This window comes from Topomyia yanbarensis, chromosome 3 (genome assembly GCF_030247195.1).
Source record: "Topomyia yanbarensis strain Yona2022 chromosome 3, ASM3024719v1, whole genome shotgun sequence".
Classification (NCBI taxonomy): domain Eukaryota; kingdom Metazoa; phylum Arthropoda; class Insecta; order Diptera; family Culicidae; genus Topomyia; species Topomyia yanbarensis.
Genome location: NC_080672.1, coordinates 310770067 through 310781387, shown reverse-complemented (window position 1 = coordinate 310781387; position 11321 = coordinate 310770067). Strand labels below are relative to the sequence as shown.

Below are 11321 nucleotides of genomic sequence, written 5' to 3'. Positions count from 1 at the left end.
AGTTAGCAAATTTTGTATTGCGATCACGGCTATGTTCACCTGTTAAAACATGTTAAGATAGGTATAAGGAACAACCTTTGATGATATGTGGGCATGTAGGGCCTATCAAATCAGAGTGTAAGTGATCTTTCCATGGAAACATAGCAAAAACACGATTTTTGATTGGAGACACCTCTAAATCATGTCCAAATTAAGCCATTTTTGGCGAATGTTCTTAAATTCACACCAAGAACAAAAATTTGAGCTGACCCATGTATATTTCAAAACTTTTTCAAAATGTGGAGAGGTCTAAGCTACATGGGTCTTCCCCAGGGCTCATGTCTAAGCCCCCTTCTCTATAACTTTTACGTGAATGACATTGACGAATGTCTTGTCAATTCCTGCACGCTAAGGCAGCTTGCAGATGACGGTGTGGTCTCTATTACAGGTCCCAAAGCCGTCGATCTACAAGGACCATTGCAAGATACCTTGGACAATTTGTCTGCTTGGGCCCTCCAGCTAGGTATCGAGTTCTCCACGGAGAAAACTGAGCTAGTCGTATTTTCAAGGAAGCGTGAACCAGCGCAACTACAGCTTCAATTAATGGGTCAAACTATTGCTCAGGTTTCAACTTTCAAATATCTCGGGGTCTGGTTCGACTCTAAAGGAACCTGGGGATGTCACATTAGGTATCTGAAACAGAAGTGCCAGCAAAGGATCAACTTTCTCCGTACAATAACCGGAACATGGTGGGGTGCCCACCCAGGAGACCTGATCAGGCTGTACCAAACAACAATATTGTCGGTGATGGAGTACGGGAGTTTCTGTTTCCGCTCCGCTGCGAACATACATTTCATCAAACTAGAGCGAATCCAATATTGTTGTTTGCGTATTGCTTTGGGTTGTATGCACTCGACACATACGATGAGTTTAGAAGTGCTGGCGGGCGTCCTTCCGCTGAAAAATCGATTTTGGGAACTCTCATATCGATTGCTCATCCGATGCGATATCTTGAACCCGTTAGTAATTGCAAATTTCGAAAGGCTTGTCGAGCTCAATTCTCAAACCCGATTTATGTCTTTGTACTTCGATTACATGGCACAAAATATCAATCCTTTTTCATACTATCCCAACCGTGTCAATCTCCTTCATGCTTCTAATTCAACTGTATTCTTCGACACATCCATGAAAGACGAGATTCGTGGAATTCCGGATTACATACGTCCGCAAGTGATCCCAAGCATCTTTCATAGTAAATTCCGAGAAGTCGACTGCAACAAATGTTTTACACCGACGGGTCAAGCCTCGACGGCTCCACTGGCTTCGGTATATTCAATCAAAACCTCACCGCCTCATTCAAACTCAATGATCCTGCTTCAGTTTACGTCGCAGAACTTGCTGCTATTCAGTATACCCTTGGGATCATTGATACTTTGCCCACCGATCATTACTTTATTGTCTCGGATAGCTTCAGCTCAATCGAGGCTCTCCGTTCAATGAAACCTAGAAAGCACATTCCATATTTTCTGGGGAAAATCTGGGAGCGCCTGCGTGCTTTGTCTGTAAGATCGTACAAGATTACCTTAGTTTGGGTTCCCTCGCATTGCTCCATTCCAGGTAATGAAGAAGCGGACTCTTTAGCTAAGGCGGGCGCTTTACAAGGTGACATATATGAAAGACCAATTAGCTTCAACGAATTTTTCAGTATTACTCATCAGAGAACCCTCGAAAGTAGGCAAACTTCATGGAGCAATGGTGAACTGGGAAGGTGGCTACATTCGATAATCCCTAAGGTATCGACGAAACCTTGGTTCAGGGGGATGGATGTGGGTCGGGATTTCATTCGCGTGATGTCTCGGCTCATGTCCAATCACTACACGCTGGACGCACATCTCCGGCGTATTGGGCTCGTGGATAGCAGTATCTGCGCTTGTGGCAACGGTTATCACGAAATCGAACATGTTGTCTGGGCATGCGCCGAGTACTGTTCTGCCAGATCACAACTATTCGATTCCCTTCGGGCCCGAGGAAGATCACCCAATGTCCCGGTTCGAGATGTACTAGCAAGCCGCGATATTCTCTACATGTCCCTTATATACACGTTCCTCAAAACCATCAATATCCAAATTTAAATGCCCCTATCTTTTCTCTTATCATTCCCAGAAGTACCCTCTTCCGCCTACCGTACCCCAACGATGGTTTGATACGACTCCAAGACGAGACAAAACATCTGTTACCCGACTCTACTCGGCTAGCGCACCTTGATATTCCAACACATTGGTCCTCGCACACTAACTCAGTCAACGACGGAGCTCACCTGGAGGTGACAGGTAACATCTTGGGTACGACTGTCAAACTGTCATCGCGGTGAGTAAGCAAAAAGATTCTATTCGTCCCAGTGTAGGAAGCCAATTGCTAAAAGTATATTCATCTAAGTTAATTACATTAAATTAATTGAATTTAAAATTAATCTAAACTAGTGCCTAAAAGTGCCTTAAAATCTACCTTATTTCTACATATAAAAACGGTAAGAATTTAATCTGAAGTTACTTTAAAATTACTACTTACATTACTCTTAAAATTAGGTTAACATAATAGCCAGCTCACTAGCAGAATTCTCCATTCGCTCCTTGCTACGATTCGGTAAGAAATATGAACAGAACTAAGGCAGGATATTATAAATTGAATTTATTCGAACAGCTTATCGACCAAAAACCTGTCAGAATTCCCTGATCGTATTCGAATAGACGAGAGGCAGAAAAGGACTAAACGTGAGTAATTTAAATATGAAATTATAATGCGCATACCATACAATATTTATACTTACACATATGAGTTATATATGTATATTTAGTTACGGTCTACTTATCTAAACTTATAACTATGCGAAAATGCGAGATAAAATTACAGTAGAACTTATTGTTTTCTCGATAGGAAAATTATAATCTCCCGTTACAAAACCCGAGCGTTTTATTGGGGATTACGATTCCGGAAACTACCTTCTGTCAAACGGTTGACCAAAGTCAACAAATTATAATTTTCGTTTACGCGAATATCTACGTTTAATTCTCGGGTATGTCGAACCGAAATAGAGCCAAACAGAGTGGAAAAAGCACTTCAGAGGGTGCCAAAGATAATGCTACTGGGGCGTGGCTAAAACCTGTAGGAAGGGGTGTGTCGGACAGTGGAAAAGTGTGTGGTAGTGGTAAAATTGGACAGGTGGCCTTGAAAGTTCCAAGGGATAAGCAGTTCGATGATATTGTACCCGGCTGGGCGTGTAAAATCTGCCAGGGAGCGGATACCGAAGATATGGTACAATGCGATGTTTGCGATAAGTGGCATCATTATGAGTGTGTTGGAGTAGCAGATGATATTGCGAACGTGAGCTGGAGGTGTCCCAACTGCGTAGCTGAAAGGGAGTACCAGCGTAAGCTGCAGCCGATCCCAAAATATGCAGGTGGTCTAGAGAAATCGTCTAAACAAAATCAAACCGGTGGTGATTCGGTTATGCCTGCGGTCCCGAAGATTAATGCGCCGATTGGATTACCCATCGCAGTAGGTGTGGCGGGCCTCTCGATTTCGTCTGGACGAAATCCAATAGTTTCCAAAATGGTTGCGGCATTGGAGGTCAAGCAGTTTAAACACAGTCAATCTGTTACGTTGCCGGTGCATCCCAATTCGGACACGAAGGCGACTATATTGGCGAATAGAGCACGGTCAGCAACTTCACAATCGTGCTCGATAAAGTCGCTCTTGAAGCTAGAACTTCAAAAATTAGAAGAGGAGCGGGCTTTCGAACAACAGGAGGCGGAGAGGCGTAGAATGCTGGAGCAGGAGGAAGCAAAAAGACGACGAGATTTTGAGCTGCGTGAAGCGGAGAAGTATCGTGAATACATCAAGAAGAAGTATGCTCTACTTGAAGAAATGTCGAACCGGTCTGATTCAAGTCGCAGCGAGGCGGCGAGCAGAGTTGATGATTGGGTAAACAGCGTAAATATTCTGCAACAAAGAGGGAGGAAAGTTACTCAGACCGCTGGCGGCTTCAATCCACAGCGACACTCTACTCAGCATCAATTCACGTTTCCGGACCATGATGATATTCCCCGAAGTAATGCACCAGCCGTAGGTTCCATTATTGGAAGCGCATGTAACGTTCGAAATGATTCAATGGTGCCGGCCGACCGAACCCGTTCCCGTTCCGATTCTACAATACACGGTAGCGAACATCCGCTCACGCGATCCGTACAAATGACGCAACAAGTTAGTCGGTTGCCAGTAGACGAAGAAGACGACACGGACTTTTGCCAGCTCAGCAAGAAACAGTTGGCCGCACGTCAAGCGATTTCAAAGGACCTGCCTGTCTTTTCGGGTAAACCAGAAGAGTGGCCCATTTTTATTTCAGTCTACAATAGTACTACGGCTATGTGTGGATTCTCAGACGAAGAGAACATCATCCGGCTTCAAAGGTGCCTGAAGGGGAAAGCTTACGAGGCGGTACAAAGTCGACTGTTGTATCCATCCAACGCTTCCGGTGTGATTGCAACATTGCGAATGCTTTATGGACAACCAGAGGCTATCGTCAACTCGTTGATAGGGAAAATCAACGCACTTCCCCCACTGCGGGAAGATAAGCTGGAAACAATCGTAGACTTTGCTGTGAACGTGCAGAATTTCTGTGCAACAGTTGACGCCTGCGGTATTGCAGACTATATGTATAACATTTCTCTGCTACACCAACTTGTTAGCAAGCTTCCGCCGACCATCAAGTTGGATTGGGCGCGATACCGGCTGACTCTGTCTACTGTCAATCTAGCGACGTTTGGAGATTGGGTGTACTCATTGGCGGAGGCAGCCAGTGCAATAACTATCCCATCGGTTATGATGGAGTCCAAGCCAGCACGTTTCGAGGCTAGAGCGACTAAAAGGGAAAGTGCCTACCTTAATGCCCATGCCGAAACGTCACGCCAAGCTTCTGCATCCCTGCACACACTTCAGTCCAGTGCAAATGTGAAACGATCGTTCGATAATAGTTGCCCCATCTGCAAAGGTAGCTGTAACGCAGTCGCCAAATGTAAGCGCTTTCAGGAGCTGTCCCGGGATTCACGATGGGCCGCAGTGCGAGAATTCGATTTATGTCGCAGATGTCTCCGCAAACACGTTAGGGACGGCTGCACTGCTAAACTATGCGGAAAAAACGGTTGTACGCGGATGCATCATGAACTACTGCACAACGATCAAAAGGACGATTCGCCTGCCACGATTACATCGCCGGAGTTGCCTACGGAGAAGCAGAGTGGTGAACCATCCCATGGATGTAACATACATCATTCCAACTCTAGTGCCGTGTTGTTCCGATACCTTCCGGTTGTGTTACACGGCAAACACCGGTCGATTCGTACGTATGCTTTCTTCGACGAGGGGTCAGAGTTAACACTACTCGACCAGGAACTTTCAGAAGAGTTGATGCTGGAAGGAAATGTGCAACCGTTGTGTCTGAGATGGACCGGAGGCTCCCAACGAAATGAGACGAACTCCCGAGTCGTCAGCCTGGAAGTATCAGGAATACAAAATTCTGCCAAAAAATTCAAGCTCAACAGCGTGCGCACTGTTGAAAGCCTACTTTTACCGCACCAAACGCTCGACACGGAGGAATTGGCGCAACTCTACCCGCATATCCGCGGACTGCCCATTGAATCATATAGCGACGCAAGACCACGTATACTGATCGGAATGAAGCACCTAGGAGTCAGTGTAGTGCTTAAGACCAAAGAGGGTGGATACGATGAACCAATTGCAGTAAAAACACGGCTAGGATGGACCGTTTGTGGCGGATGGAAGCTGCATGAAACCCTTGCTGCTGGACAATGTGCGTTTCATGTGTGTGTAGATGCAGAACACTCCGACGAGAACTTGCATCAAGCCGTGAAGGCTTATTTCGCAATGGATAGCCTAGGCATCACAAAATCCGACAAGGTTATTCTATCTTCCGAAGATCAACGTGCTGAGAATATCTTGAAGTCTCGTACCCAACTTGTTGGCAATCGCTATGAAACTGGTCTACTTTGGCGCTACGAAGATATCCGTCTACCTGATAGCCGTGAAATGGCTCTTCGTCGACACCAAAGCCTTATTACACGAATGGACAAAGACCCGTTCTTAGCGGAGGCACTCCAACAGATGATTTCCGACTACGTTGCGAAAGGGTATGCAAGGAAACTTAGCGACGACGAACTCAAACAAACGTTTCCGCGCGTCTGGTATCTTCCAGTGTTCCCGGTAACAAACCCGAATAAGCCCGGAAAAGTGCGATTGGTTTGGGACGCAGCGGCCAAAAGTTTCGGGATCTCATTGAACTCCGTTCTGCTAAAAGGACCAGATCACCTTTGCTCGTTATTTGCTATCCTGCTTCAATTTCGAGAAGGACGAATAGGTCTAGCTGGGGACGTGCGCGAGATGTTCCACCAGATACGTATCCGTGACGAAGACCAACAGTGCCAACGCTTTTTCTGGACCGACAAGGACGGCAATTTGGCGACCTACGTCATGAGCGTGATGACGTTCGGTGCCTGCTGTTCGCCTAGCAGCGCGCAGTATGCGATGACTTTAAACGCTGAACGATTTTCTCACGAGTTTCCTACAGCGGCGAAGGTTATAATAAAGCGACACTACGTTGATGACATGCTGGTTAGCACTAATTCGGAACAAGATGCCATTCGTATTGCAGAGGACGTGCACTATGTACACTCTCGAGGTGGTTTTGAAATCCGCAACTGGATCAGTAATTCCAAACGGGTCTTGGGGTGTTTAAAACAAGATAAGACCCACGAGAAAAATCTGGATCTCTCGCCCGAATTGTCCACCGAGAAAGTGCTTGGGATGTGGTGGTGTACGGAAAAGGATGTTTTCACTTACAAGGTTGGATGGAACCGTTATGACAGCGCCTTATTGTCAGGTCAACGATGCCCCACGAAACGTGAGGTCCTCCGTGTGCTTATGACGATCTTCGATCCCCTTGGTTTGATCGCTCACTACCTTATGTATCTTAAAGTTCTGCTGCAGGATATCTGGCGTTCCGGTACCCAATGGGACGAAGAAATCAATGACGATTCGTACAACAAATGGAAAATTTGGTTAGCAGTCCTTCCGCAAGTCGAGCACGTTCAGGTTTCACGTTGCTATCAACTACGTACACCTCCAGTTGATAGCGTGGAATCTTCATGTTTCAGGATTGATCACTCAACTTTAAGCTGTGCCAACCAACCTCGGAACATCAATCCATCAATCCAAAACGACAATGGACAAACACGGTCTTCGAAGGATGCCGTCGAAGTACAACTGCATACTTTCGTAGATGCTAGTGAGAATGGGATGGCGGCCGCAGTGTACCTCCGTTTCATGCATGCTGGAGAAGTTGAATGCCGCCTCGTAGCAGCCAAAACCAAAGTGGCTCCATTGAAGTACCACTCTATCCCTAGGCTGGAGCTTCAGGCGGCTGTAATTGGTGCTAGGCTTGCTCAATCAATCGAAGAGACACTTTCTATACCAATCAACAGGCGTATTTACTGGTCAGACTCCAGAGATGTGCTGTGCTGGATACGCTCAGATCATCGCAGATACTCGCAATTCGTCGCCTGCCGTGTAAGTGAGATTCTTGAAACTACCGATGAAAGGGAATGGCGATGGATCCCAACCAAGCTTAACGTTGCAGACGACGGAACTAAGTGGGCGAGACAGCCAGATCTAACTCCAGAAGCAAGGTGGTTCAATGGTACCGAGTTTCTGAAATGCCCAGAAGTCGATTGGCCACATTCAACGATTGTGACTAACGCTACCGAGACCGAGCTCCGTCACCGTTTACTATTTCACCACATTGAACCAACACCAATCATAAGCGTCGTCGATTTCTCTAGCTGGAAGCGATTAGTCCGTGTAGTTGCACTTGTCCAGCGTTTTCTGGCTAACTGCCGCCGCAAACTACAACGCGAGCGAATCCGCACAGCACCACTTTCCATGGAAGAACAACGTGGTGCCGAGGAGTATATCCTGCGTCTTACTCAGCGTGAAGCGTTTCCCGTAGAAGTGAATTTACTTAATGAGTGCCCTCAAAAACCACTTCCCAAAGTGAGCCAACTGTACCAACTGACACCATGGTTGGATGACCGCGGCATAATGCGGATGCGAAGTAGGATTGCTGCTTGCGATTTCGCTACGGAGGATGCTAAAAGTCCAATACTTCTTTCTCGTAATCACCACATAACCACTCTTATTTTGCAACACTACCACAACAAATACCACCACCAAAATCATGAAACCGTGATCAACGAGATACGGCAAAAATTCTACATTTCCCGAATCCGTGTCTGCTATCGAACAATACGCAGTAACTGTCAACGCTGTAAGAACGAAGCCTCATTGCCACGGAACCCAATCATGGCTGATCTTCCTGCAGCCAGACTAGCTGCATTTTCCCGACCCTTTACACACGTGGGCGTAGATTATTTTGGCCCAGTAGAAGTCGCCCTTGGAAGACGAGTGGAAAAACGCTGGGTTATGCTTGCCACCTGCTTGACAGTTCGCGCAATCCACCTCGAAGTAGTCCACTCACTTACCACTGATTCGTGCATCATTGCCCTTCGAAATTGCTTTGCGCGGCGTGGTTGTCCCAGGAAAATTTATAGTGATCGGGGTACAAACTTCGTTGGAGCCAGTAAGCAGCTAAAAAAGCTAGTTGAGGAGATAGATCAGGAAATGATCACAAAGGAGTTTATAAGCCCCGATACTGAGTGGGTATTTAATCCGCCGTTGGCGCCACATATGGGCGGAAGCTGGGAGCGTCTCATACGCACTGTAAAAAACAATTTAATGGCCATCTGTCCATCACGAAAGCCGACTGATGAAGTGCTCCGCAACTTGCTTACAGAAATCGAAAACACTGTAAACTCTCGTCCTTTGACACATGTTCCAATTGATGACGATTCCGCACCCGCTCTTACCCCGAACCACTTCTTGCTGGGAACCTCGAATGGTATGAAGCCACTTTGTCTGTTGGACGATAGTGGTGCTGCGCTCCGACAAAATTGGCGTACATCTCAGATTCTCGCGAACCGATTTTGGAAGAGGTGGCTATCCGACTACCTGCCAGAAATTACTAGGAGGACAAAATGGTTCGCCCATACGGAACCAATCGTTGTTGGTGACGTTGTGGTCATCACTGACAACAAACTACCCCGGAATTGCTGGCCCATCGGAAAGATTATCCAGACGCATGCTGGCAAGGATGGCCAGATACGATCGGCTACAGTGCGGACAGCTGTAGGCGTGTACGAGCGACCCACTTCGAAGTTGGCTGTGTTGGACGTTCGGCGCGAGAAGTAGTAAGCCAACCTGGAGGCTGGCGTACCCGGGGGGAGTGTTACCCGACTCTACTCGGCTAGCGCACCTTGATATTCCAACACATTGGTCCTCGCACACTAACTCAGTCAACGACGGAGCTCACCTGGAGGTGACAGGTAACATCTTGGGTACGACTGTCAAACTGTCATCGCGGTGAGTAAGCAAAAAGATTCTATTCGTCCCAGTGTAGGAAGCCAATTGCTAAAAGTATATTCATCTAAGTTAATTACATTAAATTAATTGAATTTAAAATTAATCTAAACTAGTGCCTAAAAGTGCCTTAAAATCTACCTTATTTCTACATATAAAAACGGTAAGAATTTAATCTGAAGTTACTTTAAAATTACTACTTACATTACTCTTAAAATTAGATTAACATAATAGCCAGCTCACTAGCAGAATTCTCCATTCGCTCCTTGCTACGATTCGGTAAGAAATATGAACAGAACTAAGGCAGGATATTATAAATTGAATTTATTCGAACAGCTTATCGACCAAAAACCTGTCAGAATTCCCTGATCGTATTCGAATAGACGAGAGGCAGAAAAGGACTAAACGTGAGTAATTTAAATATGAAATTATAATGCGCATACCATACAATATTTATACTTACACATATGAGTTATATATGTATATTTAGTTACGGTCTACTTATCTAAACTTATAACTATGCGAAAATGCGAGATAAAATTACAGTAGAACTTATTGTTTTCTCGATAGGAAAATTATAATCTCCCGTTACAAAACCCGAGCGTTTTATTGGGGATTACGATTCCGGAAACTACCTTCTGTCAAACGGTTGACCAAAGTCAACAACATCTGTCGAATGAACCAACAACACGAGATCTACAGTACAACATCACACGCGCAGCGCGGTGTTTCCGATCCGTATCTGAGCCGTACTACGAAATCGTCTGGAGGAACCCCTGCCGGCTCGAGGAAAACCGCCCGGCGTCCCAATACTTGATGCATCCGTTCGAATCTGTAATCCTGGCCGTTAATTCCTGATGCCGGAAACTGAAAGTTTATATCTCCCGCCCCCCCCCCCCCCCCCCCCTTCACCCTTGTCCACCCTCCCTCCCATGTCTCTGATACACAGATGTATGACATCACCCCCTTCTCCCCTTGAATATCTTCCCAAAACTTATGTGTCCCCCTATCTTTTAGTTTTAGTTGATCAATATTTAATCTCGTTAAGAAATGCACAACAGTACCACTACTTTAAAATAGCCCTAATTAATTCCCCCTAATCTTGAACCACTCTCTCTAGTTATTTCTAGTTAATTCTAAAAAAAGTTCTATAAAAAGAACACACAAAATGACCCGTCCCCCAAATCTTACGAATATTATATTATACCCTCTTTTATATGTATAAGTTAGCTGTAATGTTTTTTTTTAGTTTAATTATATAAAACAAAATAATATTGAAATGTGTAACCCCCTAGTTTTGAGAAATTCAAAATGTAAAACAATGAAAAATGGCACCTTTAAGCTAACGCATACGTGCCTTATCAAATAAACAAATTGAAAAAAAAATCGTTTCTTCGTGGGCAAAGCAATTTCGATCACGTTTTGGAAACTCTGTGTAACGTATTATGTGCGTTCAAATCGCAACCAATAAGAAACTGCTAATTTATTTTCCTACAGTAGCCAACAAACTCAGTTACTTACTGTGGAGGGGCTGAGTCTGGTTCCCCTGGGAAGTAAGCAGAAGTGACTATAATATCTGTCCTCCCTCTCGTTGTCGGTATATCTGTTGTGTTGCAATATTCAATATGGGTGTTACTTAATACTTATTGAACCGATTCCAAATTTTTTACGGGTAGTGTATGTAGAAGAGGCTCAATAATTCACATGCTATTCCGACATTCACACGGTTCAAGAATCCTCACGTTCCCTTAGTGACAAACAACACGGAAACAACCGTCGGCTTTTCATATCCCAAAACA

The 11321-nt window shown here is 45.2% G+C and overlaps 1 protein-coding gene across 1 annotated transcript; it reads left to right on the top strand.

Annotated features, from left to right (window-relative positions):
* The first annotated feature begins 2217 nt into the window (after positions 1–2217).
* Positions 2218–9354, top strand: LOC131688049 (uncharacterized). The gene is made up of 2 exons (XM_058972193.1): positions 2218–2622; positions 2680–9354. Exon 2 carries the CDS (start codon positions 3055–3057, stop codon positions 9352–9354), a length of 6300 nt encoding a protein of 2099 aa, XP_058828176.1. The 5' UTR covers positions 2218–2622; positions 2680–3054.
* The last annotated feature ends 1967 nt before the right edge of the window (positions 9355–11321 follow it).